The 21,121-nt window shown below is 37.0% G+C and overlaps 1 protein-coding gene and 1 long non-coding RNA gene across 18 annotated transcripts in view; one reads left to right on the top strand and one right to left on the bottom strand.

The window, feature by feature from the left end:
• The window catches only part of LOC127946191 (sickle tail protein homolog), a 135,732-nt gene that overhangs the window by 12,920 nt on the left and 101,691 nt on the right, over positions 1-21,121 (bottom strand). For 14 of the 17 annotated variants that reach the window (XM_052542567.1, XM_052542569.1, XM_052542561.1 and 11 more), the window contains 9 exons: positions 18,662-18,755; positions 10,973-11,730; positions 5,271-5,375; positions 4,901-4,950; positions 4,096-4,259; positions 3,236-3,411; positions 1,884-2,020; positions 1,301-1,448; positions 6-435 (listed from right to left, as the gene is read on the bottom strand). In XM_052542567.1, coding sequence (XP_052398527.1) covers positions 6-435; positions 1,301-1,448; positions 1,884-2,020; positions 3,236-3,411; positions 4,096-4,259; positions 4,901-4,950; positions 5,271-5,375; positions 10,973-11,730; positions 18,662-18,755 — 2,062 coding nt within the window. The remainder of the gene's footprint in view (positions 1-5; positions 436-1,300; positions 1,449-1,883; positions 2,021-3,235; positions 3,412-4,095; positions 4,260-4,900; positions 4,951-5,270; positions 5,376-10,972; positions 11,731-18,661; positions 18,756-21,121) is intronic. The other 3 variants (XM_052542579.1, XM_052542564.1, XM_052542575.1) reach the window with 1 other exon arrangement.
• The window catches only part of LOC127946203 (uncharacterized), a 34,008-nt gene continuing 31,832 nt past the window's right edge, over positions 18,946-21,121 (top strand). Inside the window, exons 1-2 of the long non-coding RNA XR_008151024.1 lie at positions 18,946-20,053; positions 21,019-21,055. This is a non-coding gene — a long non-coding RNA (uncharacterized LOC127946203). The remainder of the gene's footprint in view (positions 20,054-21,018; positions 21,056-21,121) is intronic.

Here is a 21,121-nt window from a genome sequence, read left to right as displayed (position 1 = left end):
CTCACCTCTATTGACACAGCCCTGTTCATGTTCTTGCTGCGACTTGCGTGTATCTCCTCAATGAAGTTTGGAGAAGGACCTTTGCCATTCATGCCATTAGCTGAGACTCCACTGCGGCTGTCATTTGGTATTTGTGTCTGCTCAAGTGAGGGTTTTTTGAGCTGTTTGGTGGGTGAAGGGGTCGACTCTCGTCTCTGTGCCGCAGGGGGAATGGGCGAAGGTGCTGTTGATTGCTGGGATTGTTGTGTAGCTACAGGAGAGGCCTGGGCATGGTGGATCACCACAGGATTTGATGTCATAACCTCTGACCTCACGGTGGAGCTCTGAGGTGCAACCGAGGCAGCCTCTGGGGATTCAACAATGGCCAATTCTGTTTTTTCGGAAGATGACGAGGAAACGGGGTCAGAGGGTTTCAGCAGGCTATCTGTGGTAGACCTAAAGAACAAATGATATATGAAACAGAAATCAAGGAGGAAAACAATACAGTGAAATCTAACCAAATGTAAAATCACAAGCTCATTTTGAGTAAAGCTGAAGTGTGTATTTTTTTAAGCATACTACTATTACAGCGGATTTCCTCTGGTGATGTTCAGAACATTTCTTGACATTGGTTCAACTACCTGTTTGATCAAACGCTGAAAGACAGAGGATTCGAGATTCCTATTTGTACTGCACATAACTGAAAAAACACATATCTTGTCCTGGACGTTTGTGCCACCAACATGAATACTATGAACCCTATTACATTACTTGTAATATATCTAATCTATATAATACAAAATAAATAAGTAACTAATTAAAAAACCATCCGGAAAACCCTAGCAACCACCAATCAACACATTTTCTTCAGAATGTGTAAAAATGTGTTTAGTTTTGCAATTACATTAGGTGCCATTAGTGGAGCGGAAACACACGTAGCTGCTTCAGAAACAAAACACTATTTTCCAGAGTGCTGGTAATATTCCTTACATTCGCACTTTCATAGAGAATGGTAATCGGCTTGAGTCTGATCAGGTCTGACACGGAGGAGAAAGGAAATGACTAGCAGCAGATGCTCCAGATCTCTCATCTGTTTAAACCTATACAGAGTCTCTGCTCACACATGATTACGATATGAATGATAAATGGAGAACAGAAACTGCATATTCATTTCCAAAACACTCTGGCTGCTTGGATACGTGGCTGGAATCAGAATGCATAAAGATCCATAAAGTTCCTCATAAAGAATTTTATTAACCGCAATCTTGTTATATTCACAATTGAAATGTCAGTCTCCATCTCTCTCTCTCTCTGTCTGTACCTGCGAAGGTTGCCGAGTGTGTCTGTGAGGGTTCGGACTCTCTTCAGCATGCTGTCCAGCTTGTGCGGCTCTTCTTTGAGGAACTTCACGGCCTCCACCTCCACCCTGAGCACCGCCCGCATACGGGACTGAAGAGCTGGAAACTCTCCTGCACGAAGAAGAAGAAAAAATATAGTTTGCTACTAGTCTGAGTGTTATCATCAGCTGGGAAACCTTTGACATTTAAAACTGTTTACGCATGTGGTGCCTCATATGATTGGAGTGGAGTGGGAGGATTTCCACTGGAGATGTGAAATGTGTGCTTATTCTATATAAAGTTGCCATTATAGCACTGTAAGCAAGTGACAAACAGCAAGTCACAATCCACACCCCAAATGACACAGCTGGCCCACAGTTTTTCAAGATGCATAATAGTAAAATGTGTGGGCAAGTCTAATACCGGAGAATACTCAACTTCCTGTACCTTAAGAAAACAATTTAACATTCTTAACAAACAAGAAAGCAAAGTCCAGTTGCTTACAATCAATTGTTATATAAAATAGGTGGTCTGCGGTATTTCAGTGAGTTGTTTAGGTTGTTGTACCTTTCAGTCCAGCCAGGTTCTCGCCCACCTTCCTCAGACTGACAGCTCCCTCCTCTACCTCCTTCAGCGTCACGGCTCTCTGAGATGCAGCGGGGCTAGAATCAGTCCTCAGTGTCTCCACATACTGCTCCAGATCCCTACACACAAACACACTTGACGATTATGACACAAATAGCAGTGCAAAAAATACTTACATTATTACTGATGAGCCAATCCATCCACATATATTTGTGTTTTTGTCATCCAGTCAATACTGAAATGAAACTGTTGTGACACCAGAGGGCAGTGCAGGTTCCACTTTATGCTCCTGACATCTGGTTGCTATCCAGTGTCTTATGTGGACTTGGATGCTAAAATTGAGGTTTAAAAAAACTATGAAATTGCTTGCAGGCGATTTATTGAGAATTATTACATTATGGCCACTGTGATTTCTTTATGTTACACCACGTTGTGTATCAGTGGTTCTCAGCATCTTGTCATCCTGTGGCCCCCTGGCTGAGAACCAATAGTTTATACTATGGTACAAGGTTTTACATTAATCTGGTAAACCTGATGAACTTATCAAATATATAGGAATGGTTTTACATACCATAAAATCAATTTCCATAAATAATATATGTATATATTTCCTTCTGATAATTTCCCCCTATTTTCCCTAAATATTATTGAGTCTGTGAAATACTTCCTTTTACAAAAATTGTTTTTTAATCATGTTTATATGGGTGGCTCAATACCAGCAATGTGTTAGTTCTGGATACCAGCAATAAGAAGTTTATTTTTATATCATTCATTTCTATTGTGTTTTAAGCCATGTTTTAAGAGTGATGGACAAATGTCCATGTGGTGTATAAGATGCGGCAGTTTGCTAATGTTCCACATTTTGCATCAACTTTCAAAAAAAAAAAAAAAAAAAAAAAACTCTTTTGATGCCCCCACACGTGTAAAAGTCAAACTGTCCTTTGATTCACTGCTCACAGTCACAGACCTCTGCTGACTGGGCACTGGCATAAAACCAAGGTAAACAGAGTGTTAATGCTGCTCCTGATCTCTGCCTAGTGTTAATTCCCTCTGAGTTCTGTTTTTCATGCTTACAGCTGTCTGGAGATCACGCTTGTTAACCAGTTAAATTAAAGTGGGATTTAATTACGGTTTACACACAGCAGGGCGGACAGGGATATTATTAGTTAAAAGAGGGGCTGTAATGAATCGTATGAAGAATGATTTTAGAATAAAAGGCATTTGCTTGCCCACAGGAAAAGTGAATTTCAGATTCAACAGAGGGAGAGAGAGAGAGTGTGTGTGTGTTTGTATGTGTGTGTGTGTGTGTGCGTGAGAGAGAGAGAGTGTCGTACTCCAGCTGGGTGAGAACTCTTTCCTGCATGTTGAGATATCGGTGTCTCTCTTCCTCCACCAGTGTCCTCTGTTTCTGTGTTGGATCGTCCTGTCGTCTCAGCATTTCAGCCAACTTCACACTGATCTCTTGCTCTGCGTGCTTTATCTGAGCACGCACACACTCCTGATTATGAAGCTGAAAACACACACATGACCATTTACTACAGGATACATTAGCATTCAAAGGTTTGGGGTCGGTAAGATTTTTTAATGTTTTTGAAACAAGTCTCTTATGCTAACCAAGGATGCACTTTGATAAAAAAGCAGCAAAACTGTGAAATATTAGTACAATTTAAAAAAACTACTTCAATATTGTAAGCTAATTTTTTCTATGATGTCAAAGCTAATTTTTTGCAGCATCCGTAACTCAAGTTTTTAGTGTCACATGATCCTTCGAAAATTAATCTAATATGCTGAATCGCTTATTTGCTACTCTTTTTTACTTACATTATATATATATAGAAAAAAAATATTTAAAGATTCATCAGATTCAGTACACATTATATTTAGGTCCTTGTTTAACATTTAATTTTCAGCTGATATAACCAAGGCAGCGCAAGTGAGGAAAAATATTTCAGCCAATAGTAATTGGAAAGCCCACTTTTTTACTAATTAAGTTCCTTCTTATATAATTTTGCCCTGAATATTATTTTACTGAAAGTATACTGTCACATTACTTAGATAAATGATTTGTTTTATGTTGTCTTGACAGTAAATATTTATTTAATATTTCATAATAAACATTATGAAAAATATGGGGCAAAATGCATTTAATAACTGCAGATTTCTCATGAGAATAACTAATTTGGACTTTAATTACCTGTAGTTGTCTCATATGTTGCAGTTGGAGGCGGAGCTCAGAGACATTTTTCCTGAACAGGTGAAGGTTAGCATGCAAGGGGGTGGGGCCTAATGGTGGTGTAGGGGCGGGGCAATGCTCAAGAGTTGCTGCATTAACTTTTGGTGCTAATACTGGAGAACCTCCTAAACAAAACAATAAAAAAAACATGACCAACAATAACAACCATAAGTATATAATGGTAAGAAGACAGATTGGGCTCTCAAGCTCGTGTGAAAAAGTTGACAGACAGATTGCTGGAAATAATGTGATAGTCCAGGTTTCAGAGATCTTTATTATTTAAAAAGTGAGTTTATTATCTATCTCAACTCAAGAAATTATGAAGTTGATTTCATCAACTGAAGTGTCTCAACAAAAAATATGATCATATATATTGTCAATAAGCTTAAAGAGATGTGATATTTGTCGTTGTACCCATATTTGACCATAACTTTTAGTAAGATTACATTTCAAACTCCACTGAGCATAAAAACTAAATACAGCAATTCAGGTCAGTTCTTGCAAAAGTGCATATTTATGAGAGTTTACAAATACACACTTCAGAAGAGCTCACTGCTGGATTCAAAGATTGCATGGTTTATTTAAAGTTTATTCAAATTAAAAGTTTATTTGATATTCAAAGACCTGTTTTAATGATATAAATGCGTTATTTGCTGAATATTGACAGAAGGTATAATACTATGGCCTCTGCTCTATAATGGTTGACCATTACAAGCACAAACAAATGAGGTATGGGGTATGGAAGCAATGGAAAGAAGAAATTTACCTGTGCTAGATGTGCTGTGAACTGGTGATCCGGAATTTACTGATTTCTCACTGGAAAAATGGGGGAGATTTCAAATGACTGAATGCACAAATGTACATGTACATACAAACAGACACAATCACTCTACAAACACTTGAAGTTAGTCTGTGTTACAGTGGCACAAGCATTGCCATTCATAAAGGCACTGGTTTTAGTGAGAATGAGTCAATTTAGTTCATGCACAGTTAGTAGTCATCTAACCCACCAAGTCTTTTTAAAACACACAGTTTCTGATTACCACCACCATTAATCCATCATAGTCCTCCTATTTTCTTTTCTTATTTGATTTGTGATATTCTGGGAACTACCTTACCCAGCCTGCCCTGCTTACCTGGGGTGTTCCTTGTTGCTGTTAGTGCTGTGACTCTTTAAGAGAGCATGCTGCACAAGACCAGTCAGACTGGCTATTTGCTCCTCCATGGCCTTCATTCTCTCTCTGCAGAGAGATAGAGCATATCGCATGCTTACTACTGATGGGGTATGAGTGGAGACGGACAAGGGGGGAAATCGAAATAACAGTGGGACTATGTGCCTCATGAGATATTTAGTTTTTTAGTTTATTTTTAGTTATCAAAAGCCATTTTACTCTAATTCATCGTTAATAAAAAGACATATATGGTTAATACAGCATTTTGGCTGAAATATCGGTTTTTCATACTCGATGTAGACTTTTTTTGTAAAGTCTTAATTCACTCATAGCATTTAATTCATTTAATGTTTTTACACAAAAAATCTATTCTAGACTATAACTAGAAAATAATTATCAGCTCATTGGCATCAGCCTAAATTTTACAATCAGTTCATATTTACAATAAAGTAGAATGCTTAAATAGACATTTTTAATGAATTTTATCAAGTGGGATGCAAGCTTTACCACTTGTAGTGATTTTTCTTTTAAATAGAAAATAATAATAGAGAAATGCATAATGGTTCCAGCACTGACAATAATAAATGTTTCTTGAGCAACAAATCAGCAAGACCAAAGACATAAATTACATTTTAAAATATATGCAAATAGAAAACAGTATTTTAAATTGTAATAATATTTCAAAATATATTTGTATATTTGTTGAGATTTTTCAACAACGTAAAAAAGTTAAGTAAATTTAAAAGTATGCTGCCATTCATAAAGTGAATACATTTATGTGAAACTGCACAGAAAAAAAACAATACAAAAACAACCTGAATAAATAAATAAAAGTCTCTTGGCAACATATTCACCACATTTAATTTCTAAAACATTATATTCAAGGTCAATCCTAACAACAAAAAAGCTTTAAGCGAAAGGGAGTATGAACTGGATTCCTGCCTATGATTTTTGTAGCATATACAAAAGACCCAATAAATCACTAAGATTAACTTGACAAATGTTGATTAACTAAAGTCTTTTGAAAAAGACTAAACTGCCAATCTGCCCTTTCTGTGCCAATGCACACAGCAAACCACTATTTAGATAATGTTAGAAACGTCTGGCCTGCATGTGCTCTGCCCTTTAAAAACAGCTCAGCATGTTGACCCTGTGTATTGACTCTTCTCAGCTAGCAAGTACATTGCCAAGCACAATAAATCTGACTTACAGGGCACAGACAAACATAAAGGGAACGATTACCATTTAACCAAAACAGCAAAACAAAAGTGACTGAATTACAGTTTAAAGTCTTTTTTTTCTGAGATATATAAGGCTGTATTTTTTTAAAACAAACCCAGCTAAACAGCTTTGTCAACTCTGAAGAATTTATGTTAAAATAATAACTATGGATACTAGCGATATAACATTATAAATAGCGAGACTAGTAACCTAGTCGACTAAATGATAATGCTGCTGCTAGTTGACAGTGCAAATAGACTATTTTAAAGCCCTGCATTTCAGCCCGAGCCCGATGGGCCCCGACTTATTTATGCCCCTAGGGCCGGGCTTCGGGCCAATTTTCACGCTATAGCTCACATGCGGGCCGGGCCTTGGGCCTTTTTTGGGTTATCCTTCTATTTATATTTTTAAACATTAAATAAAAAAAATGAGAAGTTGACGTCGACGATAGAAAAACAAACATAGAAAGACATTTCATAACCTCATAACTTTCATAATCTGATAATTCAACCCTTTATAGTTAAACTGACATACTGACATGACAGTCTCACGCACGCATGCACGGATGCACGCTTTTCCGTCAGCGCGACGCACAATTATATTTTACTTATATCCACTTATTGTAGTAGTAGCTATTATAGGCCTCTAAAGTAATGTAAATGTAAACAGCACGAGACCCTGCTACCACAACTGTCAAGATTGGCTCGCTCTGTGTAAAACCTTCCACTCTGGAGGCTATTCTTTTTCTCCACAATGCTCTGTAAGAGACTGTTCTAACTTGACTGGACTTTGTTTTCATTTAACTGATGCAAACTAATGGAAAAAAGAATGGACATGTTCTGCGGTGCATTCTTGAGGTAAGATAACCTGCAAGTTTGTTTTTAATTAATTTAATTTGTTTAGATTGTAGGCTATTTCTCATTTCATTTGTTAGCGCTGTTGCGGGCCTGCCTCAGTATTTCAATTTTTTTATTTTATTTTACTCACTGTGGTTTAATAAATAAACATTTATTAAACTAACTGTCTGTGTGATATGCTTGAAGTGTTTTATATATGGATTTTATTGAAGCCAAGTAAAGTATTAGCATTAATTTGAGAGGCTTAATTGATTAAATATGTTTTAGGCTACTTGCTGTCGGCTCGGCTATTTAACGTTAATCGTCATTTAAAAAAAAATAAAAAATGCTCCAAACATTTTTCTAAATTAACTTGATAAAGAAATGAAAAGAAACATAACACAAAACTGACCCATTTTTTAATTGTTGCAAATAAGGCAGGCTTCCGCTGTGTAATAAAATAAATAAATAAAAACACGGGCTCGTGTTGGACTCGGGCTTGATAATTCTGATGAGCTGTCGGACACGGGTCAGGTTAGGGCCTGAGCGTCTCGGGCCAGGGCCGGGCTCGGGCCTAGATTTGAGGCCCGTGCAGGGCTCTAGGCTAGTTGTTCAAATTTTTGGTTTTATTTTATAATTTTACAGAGGATATGTTTCATTATTACTGTCATGCTAATCTTACATTTTAAAATGAATATATTTTTGTTAAAAGTATGTTGTTAAAAGTCTATCGGGAATAGAAAACAAAATAATTTAATTTTACCCCTGACCTTGCATGCGTTCGTTTTCTCTGTGTCACTCATGGAAATGTCCACATAGAAGTAGAGCCTGACCGATATATCGTTTAGCAGATATTAATGGCCGATATGAGCTTGTCGCCGATATATCGGTATCTGTGAATGTGCCGCCGATATGATTTTTTTTTAAGAACATATGATGCAGATTACATTGTCTTAATGGTTTAATTACTTAGTTTGTCCAGTAGAGTGCACTCCATTGTTTGCTACAGGCGACTTAGGTCAGTTTAGTGTTAGATGTGCGGATGAGCCCAAACTTCACCTGAGTCCGTTGCTTCAAATTATCTGCCCTCCACCCATCCACACCTATATTTGATCGTCACATTACAATGATTCTAATTCTTAGTTTTGCATGATGATATGATAGATGGCTAATTTTTAACAGCAGATTCAGTGACATTAGAGACTAGAGATGATCTGCGCATCACGGTATGCCTCTGCGGCACATTAAAGTCTGTGTTACGGCCACCAGAGCTGATCGCGGCCTTTCAGTTAATGCAGGTGTTTATACTGGCTGCGCCATGGCCCAGAACTCATGCTTGTCACATCGGTCACATTACATCTCATCGCCGCTCACGTCCGTTGTAGAACAGAACTCATTATAATCAGTGATGTTGCCTACATTGGATGCAGTAAACTGATGTCTTGTTCTATTTATGACGTGCTGTCACAATGTTCAAATTATTTTTAATGGTCGGTTTGTCACAACCTGTTGCATCACAGACACAGTGTCAGCATAGTTTGTCAGTAACGTAGCAGATTGAAAAATTAGTATATTTCTGCAATCCAATGGATAGCAGTGCGGTGGTGGATTGAGTCTGTTGAATGGTGATTTAATGCTACATTGTCACCTAGTTGGAGAGACTCAATACTGAATAAATATACAACTATGTCCATGTTTTTTACTCTTACAATGCGCTTATCATATTTGTTCGCTAAATTAGTAGGGCCCTATAGTTTCAGCGATGCAGAAAACATGGACGTAATCACAGAATTCAGACATAAACATGGAATTTACTAGCCTGGTAATACCAGACTCTGCTACTTCACTTTATTTCATAGACAGTACAGAAGCTAAATGAAATTGAGCGGAAGTAGGAAGTCTGACGTAGTCAGGATAGGAATTTACTGTATAACGTGGACTGTGTCTGGGAATATTCAACTGCAAAAAAGACAATTTAAATATGAATGTTCTGTATGTTAATTTGATTTCCAGAAAATATACAACACAGAGTTTTTGAAAAAATATATTATGAATTATTATTATTTATTCATTTTAGATGTTTACATTTGGAAACGCTGTGCTTCCTGCGTAAACCTCTATTGGTTTGGCAGTAGCTTGCTTGCCATACACAGTTACCTTGTTTAATTTTTTAATTGAAGTTATATATATATTTTGTTCTATTTGTGTTAATTTATTTATAATAAGTGAAGTGAAGTTTACTGTTAAGTGAACTGATGTCAGACTCATTTTGAATAATAAAGTTTATTGTTAAATTGTTAATACCCTGCCTCCACTACATAGGCCTATGTTTGTCACAACATTATAAGTGTTTGATCACCACATTTGAGTTATCATTGCAAAAAATGTGTTTATGTATGTATATTCTGTTTATGTAGGATATATACTGTATTCTACAAATGGTACCAGTCCAACGTTTGGACACACTAATGGGAAGTGTCCAAACTTTTGACAATATGCTCTACTATAATATAGCCTACACAAAGAATATTGTCCATTATATCAGTATCTGTCTGTTTTTAGTCCGTAATATCGGTATCGGCATCGGCCCCCAAAAACCCATATTGGTCGGGCTTTAGTTAGAAGGTGAGGAAACATTTTGACTTCCAATAAAATGGAAAAGTTTTGTGTAGTCTATATAATGCCATATTGGTGCATACCAATCAAGTTTGCTAATAGATTTTTTACACTAAAAAATTATAAATGTATCTTACTTTCTTATAATAAGCTATTGATATTCTACTTATTTGTTCTGCACTGCCTACTGCTTTTAATATACAGCATATGTATTTGCTAATGTTGATTGAGTGAACACTTGTGTTTATGTACAATGATCATTATGCAAGACAAGCACATTGCATATTTGACCTACTTCTCAGCAGCATTCAGTGTGGAGCTTGACAGTTGGATTCATAGATTAAGTCCCAATCCCATTTCTACCCCTTATCCCTTCCCCTTTCCCCTAACCTACTTTTTTGCACATTCACATGAAGGGGTAGGGGTGTCTCACTTCTCTTTTGGTTGGAGGGGCAGGGGGAAAGGCCAAATACAAAGATTTCTTGGGACCCCACTTCAAACAAAAGAGTATGAGAATTATCTCAGCATACACTGTCTACAGCGGCAACATGGCTGACAGAGCGAACAAGGAGACTCATAAATGTATGCATTTTTGGCATTAATAAGGAAAAATAATACTTTTTTAATTAGGTGAAGGGGTATAAAATACTCCTGGGATTGTGCCTAAGTAGACCATTTCAAGTGGATCGCTTATACAGAACGTTTTTTGACTCTCTTTTGGTGGTTTGTTAGAGTAGTCGACAAGTTGATTACAAAATTTCCCTTTAAACGTTAATGTTCACAGCTAATAACAGCTGCTAGTACTTAGACAAGACATTGTCGATGTGTTTTGGATGCAATTAGGGAATGTCATGATGCAGTGGAAGACAATAAACTGATGCAGAGTTAGAATATGGACATATCACGGATGCTGATGTATACTGGGATATTGTCGATGGAAAGTTAGTTATTTTCATGCTTAAATATCCCCATTTTCTCTTAATGATGACTTACCGTGTCTGAGGGTCTGTCGATGGGGCAAGAGGGTTGTGAACCTGAAGATCAGGGGTGGCAGGAGATCCCATACCTCCCCTTGCCTTTACCATGGTGTCCATAGAAAGAGGAGTCTCCTTCCTAAATGATTGTCTGATAGGAGATGCCCTCTCCAGAGTCATGGAACTCTGTGGTTGGACTGTGTGAATGTCCATCATCCGCACCTCGCCCATCCGTTGTGGGGAATGGGGCGGGGTTTTGGAGCCTAGCATGGGTAACTGGCTATCCGTGTACTTCCTGCTTTTCTGTCGGAAGAGCGAAGGATGGTCCGTGGGCTCCATGGGAACACCGGGGTTACTGTAAGAGCGCATGGTGGCACGGTGGTAGGTGTAGTCTACTGTATCAGGGGGCGGGGCATGGTGATGTAACATATAGGGGTCAGCATAATGACTTTCAGCTCGGGCAGGAAGTGACATGCTCTTTGCAGCTACGTCATCGTCAGGCTTGACATCACGCCGCTCAAGGATGGCGCTCATGCAGGGGGAGGATGGGCAAACAGGGGAGGTGGCGGGGAGTGTGTGTGCCGCTCTCTCACGTGGCATTGTGGCAACCCCACTGCCTGAGGTGCGTGGGCCGAAGGGGATACGAGATGGGGAGGAGGGCATAGCATGAGGTGTGGTAGGGGACATGGAACTCTGCATATGGGGTGGAGGGGGACCCATTGGGGGCTGCCGGAGAGGATGACCACTCGGTCCAGCATACATCATCTCCCTGTGGACCTGAATGAGAGAGAAAAAGGATATAAGATTACACATTAAAAAAAATTCAAACCCAAGAAACCCTTTAATCAATAACAACTATTTAGAGTTTCAGAAAATTGACAGGGCAACATTTCTCATTTTCATGTTTTTGTAATAATTTTAGTTAGTTAATTAGCTATAATAACACTGATGAATACATAAATATTGATGTCCATGTAATCCTCAGTGTTCTGGTTAAGTCTAGAAAGTTTTTTCTGTTCATTCGTCAGTGAGAAAGAAGTCTCACATTTCCATCTCACATGTGAAATGAAAGGGCTGAAAGAAGTCAAAGAAAGAAACACTGTGAGCGATCATGGTATTCATGGTAAAAAAAAAACACCTGCTTGGATCAAATAATATGTCATTGTACTCTTTCTAAATTCAGAGCACTAGTAATCTGTGCTGTTTTTTTTAAACAGGCAGCACACATGGGCAGCCTGATTTGACCTGACCACCCAAGAAGGTCCTACAGAGTAGATTAATCACACTAATATGCTTCAGATGGAAGTTGGACAAACTGTGCAAGTATGTGTGTGTGTGCACCGAGACATAAGTGGCTATGATTCATATACATCTCACAATGTAATTAAAAAGCATAAGTGGATATAGTATTGCCTCAAACAGAGTTTGTGTCCATAAAGCGACACTACTGGTTTACCGCAAATGAAATAAAAACAAAAGATGGATAGATAAGCTGCTGATAAACTGCCATTTCATTCAGAAAACATAACAGACGAAGGCAAAAAAAAAGCAACAACAACAACATATGATGATTTAGACCACTTAAAAATTATTCTTCAGTTGTATCTGCATCTGATCAGCAACTGCATCCAACAAAAAGTAAACGAATAAAACAACTGAGATTTCAAATATGACCTGAGCGGGAGAAAGATTTCCGATCAGTGAGCTTCAGAATGCAAAACTTCATACCTGAAGATACTAGACAGACAAACTCAGATGTATCCGGCGCCAAACTCAGCAATGGGGAGCAACAGGAAAAACCATATGACTTGACAGATGAATAGAATTCAGAGAAAAACTGGTTTAGAGTGAAACTAAATGTGTTAGTTTTTCGGTACGTAAAATGACAGAGAGAGAGAGAGAGTGAGAGAGAAAGAGAGAGAGAAGGCATTTACATCCTCTCAGGCCCAATTTCATTTATCACAAATATGTATTTATTTTAACCAGTAAGTGGTTTAAAGCAGAAGTACCTAATCAAATTAAATTCCATTTGAATTAGAATACACCTTAGAAGGCAGCTGCTTATGAAGGCAGTAGACAGTAAAGCAGTTATTGTCTGACTATGTCTGCCTCATCCAAAAATAAAAAAACAACAAAGCAGAGACACACCAGAAACAGAAAAGAATGTGCCTTTAAGCCAAAGAGCTTTATAAAATAATAGAAAGACGACAAAATGGTTGTTCAAAGCATTGCCCTTCTCCTCTGAATCTCCAACAATGATAGCATTGTGCTGAGGAGAGTCAGCGTTCAGGCTACACCCAGAACAGGTGAGACTTTCAAGCCAAGGACACCAGCATGCTATTTGATCAAAAATACGGTGTAAACATTAATTCTGTAAAATATTATATTTTAATATATTCTAATATATTACGTTACTCCAGTGTCACACGCTCCTTCATTAAACATTCTAATAATCTGATCTGGTGGCCAGCCAATAAATATTTCTTATGATCAATGTTGAAAACAGCTGTGCTGCCTAATATTTTTGTGGAAACTGTAATACAATTTTAGGATTCTTTGGTGAATATACATGAACAGATGTTACCTGAGCAACACTGTCTGAATAACATGAAAGTTCTTGCCTGCCTCAACCTCTCCAGTTTCTCATCTCATCATTTTCTCCTTTGCATTACCTTAAAAGGTAGAGAATTTGCTGGAGGAAGGCTGACAAGAAACATTAAACCTGTAATAAATGAAGAAATCAAAAGATGATGGAATGAGAACATTTGGGTTGAATTTGGCCCAAGAAAGCCCCCCTTTTCCATTAATTTTCTGCTTCTCTTGCATTTTCTTTCTTAAATAAACATCCACAAGGGAATGTTAAAACCTACAACCAGAACGAAAAAAAACATCTTAGATGCTGAAATACAAAATACACCGCAGCTGGTCATTTTAGATGTTGTCTAAGTGGGCAGTTTTTGGCCTGAATGATCTGCAAATTGGACCAAACCTCATGCAGACAGTCAAAAGAGACTAGTTTGACCATACATTCAGTGGAGAGAGCTGAATTTAGCAGACTTTCGTTCATTTTTATGGGTCTGTTTCCAATTAACAGTCGTCTGTAAACCGTGGTCAGTCACGCTGCACAGTAATCTGCTTGCTGTTTTAACAGACTGGCACTGAGACACACAGCTGCATGCATGTGAGCGTGTAGATACGGATAAACAGATTCAGATCTGGATTTGTACATTACTGTTACAACAATCTCATTACATCTCTTAAATTAAATTAACTGCTTGTGTTCCATAAAAATACACATTCAAAATGATCTTTGGATTTCAATGACAGAAATGTAATTCTGGAAGTTTACTACTTCTTTATTGGTAAGTTCCCTTATGGTAAAAAGCTATAATACATCTAATGTGACATTTCATGTAATTCAATAGTAAAATACTGTTAAATTTACAATTTTGGAAGTGAAAGAGAGTCATCTAATAAATTACAGTGGTAAACCATAAATTGGCAAATTTTGTCCAAGAATTATGTGTAACTTCACATTTGATGACAACTTACGTATATTATGGATTTACGTTATATCTAATAATGCTAAATTATGTTTATTGCATTATTTAGTGTCATTTGTACAGTTGTCGAGACCTCAACAAGCTGCAAATAGAAAAATAAAATAGCTGCAAATTAAGAAAACAACTTCATCAATTTGACAACACACTCACTGCAAATGATCACAACAACCAAATAACGAAACGCACTGCAAATAGAAACAAATACACATCTGCAAATTAAGAAAACAACTTCATCAATTTGACAACAAATGTGCTGCAAATACTCCTAACCAAATGCAGATAAAATTCTTTATTTGGTTGAGTTGTGAGCATTTTCAGCACCTGCTGTCAAACTGATGATGATGTTTTCTTGATTTGCTGGTGCTTTTCTATTTGCATGTGTTTTCTAAAGTTGCAGTGAGTTGCACTCTCTCGGCCACTGTACATTTGTGTTCCCATGATGCCATTTTGTATCTGTATTGTAGAACTTTGGTTCATCATGTGGCTTTTTCTTTTTGTCAGTATACTATAAAAGTAAACAACAAGTTTTAGTTATGTGGTATATTAACATTATCTAAATTAATGAAATGTACTGTAAATTTTTACTCCGTTGCGGTTCATTCACTGTATTTTTTGGGCCTAAAGTCTCTTCCTTCTCTTTGTCACAGACACACACAGAAATTGTGTGTTTGAATAGAAGCAGGGCTTATTTCATTAGTCTTTTAAATATGTCTGAGTATCTCCGTGCCTACTTGAAAGGCCTGATTACGTGTTTCTGTGTGCGTTTGCTCATTCACATGTGTGTTTAAGTCTAGATGAAAGCATAATGGATCACTTGTCCCCTCACAGTTACAATAGCAACAACTGCAGTCAAAACATCAAATGTGTACCGTCATCATATGTGTTTTCTGGCCTCAAATCAAACTTGAATTATTTGTATTACTGAAAGAAACACAATTAGTCTAGGAGATTTGCAGGCAACCCTCCCTAGTGAATATATTTCCATATTTATACAATATGGCATTTGTCCTGTCACTCCTGAAAAAGACAAGTCAATAAACCATTAACCACATGTCTTATTTTACATATCAACAAATAATTATGTTCTAAAATTTTCATCGGCATATTGATTAACACTCAGGTTTCATGCATATGAGGGCCATTGTTTAGGAACATCGACCGCTGTGCTGATATTGAATGTTTCCTTTTTTCATAGATGGGGATGATAGAAGGAGCGGAATGAGTCTTATGTGACATAAATCAAATAATATGTAATGTTTTAATGTGTATTTAGAAATGTCCAATTTTGCTAACAGGGATGCAAAAACAAAAAGCACCTTTATTCACTGCAAAAGATAGATGTATAGACAGACAGACACACTTTCGTGCAAAGCCTGCTTTGTTTATATGAGCTGGGTGTCAAACCTATGATCGGCGTCAGTCACATGGTAAAGCATGTGAGAACTTGCATGAAACTTAAAGCCTTGATAGCTGTTATGCAATAACCTCTTGAAGGTGGAACAGGCTTTATTAAAAGTAACCAGGAAACCCTACTGATTATACTTTCCTTGAATTGTTACATGTATTACGGTTGTTCTAGAGGACGACCCAAGACCAAACACTTATACAGTCACAATCTTGCCTGAAACACAAAACTTAAACAAAACACCATATAAAAGAGCTTTCAATGCATCATGAATTCTTTGTAAACCGCCACAATGGCAAACGCTGACACTGATTCTCTGAACTTTGGCATGTGTCTGAACAACTTGTTCTCGCTCTCTTGTCAGAGAACAGATAATAGTTCATCTTTTGTATTCTTTCTCTCTCGCTCGTTTGTACTTATATAGCTGTAAGTCATCACATAACATACTTTAATCTGCTTAGACATGGACACGTGACACAAACAATAAGACTTTCAACTTTTAACTTTGCATGCATACTCCTAAAAGCAACATGAAATGTTAATAAGAGCCTTAAAACAAAATAATAGTGAATAAAGTCCTTCACTTCCTCAAACTTTTACAACCTCCCTTAAGGGCTCTTATGTCAGCGTCTTAAGCTCTAATCAAATGCATATTAGCTGTGCGAGTTGGCCAAAACCAGACCAGGGATTACCACAGACAAAAGTTTGGGGCTACCTTGTTAAATTTGAGGAAACACACAGAGAATATGAAAGCCTTGCGATCTAATTTCCGTTACATTACCAGCAAACAAACAGGGCCCGGCATGGCAAGAGATTAGAGGGGATTATGGGAGGAAAAGGAAAGAGGAAAAAGCCTTTGCTTTCTATTCAGTGCTTCCACCAATTCTGCTTCAATCCTGATCCAATCCCTCTGAAATTAGGCCCGGGGGACAAAGACGGACATGAAAGGATTGGAATGGGGTGACCGGGGTCGGGGGGTATCTAACTGTGAAGAGCAGAGGGACCCCTGGAGATGGCCGAACAGAAGAGGGGAGGCCGGGAAGGGACCTGTTATTTAAATAATGCCCTCAGTTCATTCTGTCTTCTAAGCATTCAAAAAAAAAATTTTGCAAAAGAGCATATTTTCTAAATCAAGTAGTTAGTGGGTTAGGAAGTATAGGGAAGCACTTGGTTTAGGGTTGTGTCCACTAGACACATGGTTGTTGAGCATGATATACAATGGACTATATTTTTGGCATTTGTATTTATTGGTATGAATCAATATTGGACCTTAAAATTTAATAAGCTGATATTGTACATTCGATTGTCCTTGCTCATTTATCCTATTTTTACATGAATCTTTAAAACATCATTAATTTAACAACACTGTTGTCAACAATAACGGACCAAAAACATAAATAGAACACAACTTAAGTAGGCTGGAAAATGAAGAATTATTAACTAAACACATCTGAACCAATTGACATAATGAACGGGAGACCGAAACTAGGCCACACAGAGCACATGGGGATAGAAAACACAACAAACAGTCCAGGGGTGTGACAGTCACGTGTATGTTTGGTTCTGTTTTATTTTTGTTCTAGTTTTCCTTGTTCTTGTGTTTCACGCAGTTTCTTTCTTTTCTCTTTTTTCTCCACAGGTTAGTTTCTGTGGTTTCAGATTAGTTAACACCTGTTTCTGTTCACCCTGATTAGTTCTCTGCATATTTAAACCCTGCGTTTGGTTCAGTTCCGTGGTCTGTTATTGTTGCATTCTATTTGGTTGTTGTGTTCTGTGTTTAATGCATCCTGATATTCAGTTAATACATTTTAATACTGCTGAAAATAGATCCTGCATCTACTACTGTTGCAACCAGCTCTGGCAGTTCAATCTTTAAAAAAAATGAATATACATACAAAGTGTACATTATATTTCAGGCACATGTTTAATGCATAAATTCACTTGAAGCATATCATTAAATCTAAAAAATATTTTAAAAATTTAAATGTTTGATTTTTTGTTAATGTATTTATAGTATAGAAACAGCATAGAAAAATATATATATATTTATACACTTTTTTTATAAACAGTACATTAATATCAGTTTATCATAATATGTCAAATATTTGTACATCCCTAATGATAAATATTACCAAACAAAACAATATGCATTACTGTTCAAATGTTTGGGGTCAGTATTTATTTATTTATTTATTACAAAATTAACACTTTTATTCAGCAAGGATGCATTACATTGATCATAAGTCACCTTTATTTCTATAGCACTTCATACAAGAAACCAGGCTCTGTCGGGGGGCCTGTTCTCCTCCAGATGAAACCAGCATGTCAAACTAAAGACGTATAAAGAAATACTTTTTCTTTTCTTTTCTTTTCAACTTTCTATTAATCAAAGAATCCTGAAAAAAAAATTCCACTAAAAATATTTTGAGCAGTAGTGTAGCTAGAACCTCACAAGTCGTTTGTTGGGTGACTTGCCAACCATCTTTAACAGAAACCAGCCAACCAGAACTCTCAACTGCACCAAAATCCATTAATTATTAGATGTTCTTGTTGATCTACTGCTCTGTTTAAACATATCTGTTCTACGTTGCAACACGGTCTAAGTCTAAAGTATTTGATGCATTCATTTCACAATATGAGGACCAAATACAAAGCCAGCCAAATTACATTTTCCAAGAGAAGATCTCTCTACTAAAGCTTTTGTTGTTAACAAATATGTCCACATTAGGTTGGTACTCACCCTTGTGTCTCCATTGATTGGCCGAGCTCCATGACTGAAGGCGTGCGCTGGATCTTTGTGGTACACTTTCAGGCAGGAGTGATCTGTGATGCTCCTGTGTTGGGAGAAATCCAAATCGTTACATATACAGACCAAATGTCTCCATCTGAACACGGTCGTGCACGGTGCATTGAAGGTCAGCCCCTCAGCTCTGCCACAACGGGGTGCACTAGGGCTGACGAGATGTCAACACGTGAGAGCGGTGAATTACAGCAAGAAAGGTCAAAGGAATCACTAGAATAAAGCGATTCACTGAGAGACACAGGCGAGTCAGAGTGATAAACTGGAGATTGAGGTGTGAAGCTATGGCTTTCTGAGAAAAGATCCATGGCGGATGTCTGTGATATCCATTAATGTCCAAACTAATCAAACTATAATTCTCTGTAGGTTCAAAAATTATTTACTAATACAGAATTGAGCTAAAACATTAACTGTCTACAAAGTAACCATGTTTGTCTTTAAAAAAATGTAATGCCCTTTTCGGACGCGACTAGTTTTCTAAACTACGTTTGAGTTTCGATTCTTAACACCTGACGACTGTGATTTTCATGTACGAATTCGAACGGGACTAACATATCCGTGTTTATTACAGAGGTGGGAAGGTCTGATTTGTGCATCTGGGCATCATTGCATTGCATTGCATATAGTCATTCGGATTGATTACCATTAATATTATTACACAATAAATACTAAATACTAAATGGCTAGTATAACAAAACCATGTTAATGTGTGGTTTCTTTAGTTTAACTTGTTTTCCTTTTTTGTTTGTTTGTTTTTGTTTTTTGTAGTAGGCTAAACCAGTGCGGTAAGAGCATCTACGGTAATTAACGTTGGCCAAAACACACGAGGAAACGCGTTGTGAAAAAAAAAATTACCTCCTGTAAAACTAGTCCTGTCCGAATAGGGCTTAAGTCTCTTTCTACCTGGATCACTCATAAATTGTTTGTGTGTGAAACCTAAGTGTGTAAACTGACGTGAACATTTTTCTTATGAAGTCTAATATGTGGTCATGTGACTGTAATTTAGATTTACAGCCTTGATAAAAAAGGAGCTGTATCAAAGTACAAGTTACATCACCACGGTAATGTAAGGTCTGCTCCTCTGTCTACTCAGGACAATATGCGTATGAGTCAATATTTATAGTCTCATCAGATCTGAGGAAAGAAAAAGTTAATGACTACATTTGACTTTGATTGGCCAGTTATGTAAAGACACCATGAAACTGTTTGCAGTCACATGATTCTTTCCTATATAGACATATTTCCTGCTAAAACAGTACATTTGGGTGGGACGAACTGAAGGGCCATTAGGGTTTAGTCGCACTCAATCTAGGCAAATTGAACAAGTTTTGGGTGGGTAAGTTTTTTTATATACTTTACTCAGCAAGGATGCATTAAATTAAGTGACAAAAAGTAACATTGACAACATTTACAGTAAATTACTTTCTATTCATTAGAAAAGATAATTCGTCATGGTTTCCACAAAAAAGCTACGGTTTTCAGTTCTTTTGAATTGTAATATTTCACAATGTTATTGTTTTTCATTAAATAACATTTTTGATTAAATAAATGCAACAATGGTGAGAATAAAATAATATTACCAACCCCAAACTTTTGAATGATAGTGTTTATCTACTATAAGTTAATTTGTAAATTTTTTGCAGCGTACTGGCATATAGACAGCTAACAGACATTGACTAAAAATCATAAAACTCCAAACTGAGATATATGTAAAGAGATACGGTAAGGAAAGCAGTGTAAACATAAGTGTTTGGAGACTGAGGGTGGAGGGAAAGACCAAAGAATGAGAGCGAAAGATATGTGGGAGTGTTTGTTTGAAGTGTGACGTTAAGTGGTGTGTTAACATTAGCTGTGCTGGTGGCTGATGTATGATAGACAGTCGGGTTTATTGGTTTAAGATGGAGAAACAAATTCTGTAAGGTACTTTAATGTCTGAGACTGTAATTCTGTTCAGATGAAACCTAAATAAAATGTTCTGTTCATGTGTATGTGAGCAAGGTTGGCTTACATATAGTCTAGATTGTATTAAAGATTTTCACAGCTATAGTTCCATATTACAGTAATAATTTACCCCTAAAATTCAAAGTCTGTCATTGTTTATTAACTGTCATTCCATTCAAACCCATATTAGTAATCTTAGTTTCACAAATAAGATTTAAGAGCCATGACAGAAATCAACTTCAATTTCAATTGGACTTCTTTTATGAAACATTTAGGTTTCTTTTGTCGTTTTGTCTTTTAATTCGGAAAAAAGCAGCATGAACATTCTGCTAAATATCTCATTTCATGTTCCACAGAAGAAAGAAAGTCTTAAAGGCTGGGAACAGCATGAGGGTGAGTAATGATGACCGAATATTCATTTTCATTCATTTTCTACACTTTAACAGCCTGTAAAACTAA

The sequence above is a fragment of the Carassius gibelio genome, chromosome A24, assembly GCF_023724105.1.
Source record: "Carassius gibelio isolate Cgi1373 ecotype wild population from Czech Republic chromosome A24, carGib1.2-hapl.c, whole genome shotgun sequence".
In the NCBI taxonomy this organism is placed as follows: Eukaryota; Metazoa; Chordata; class Actinopteri; order Cypriniformes; family Cyprinidae; genus Carassius; species Carassius gibelio.
This window is presented reverse-complemented; position numbering and strand designations above follow the sequence as displayed.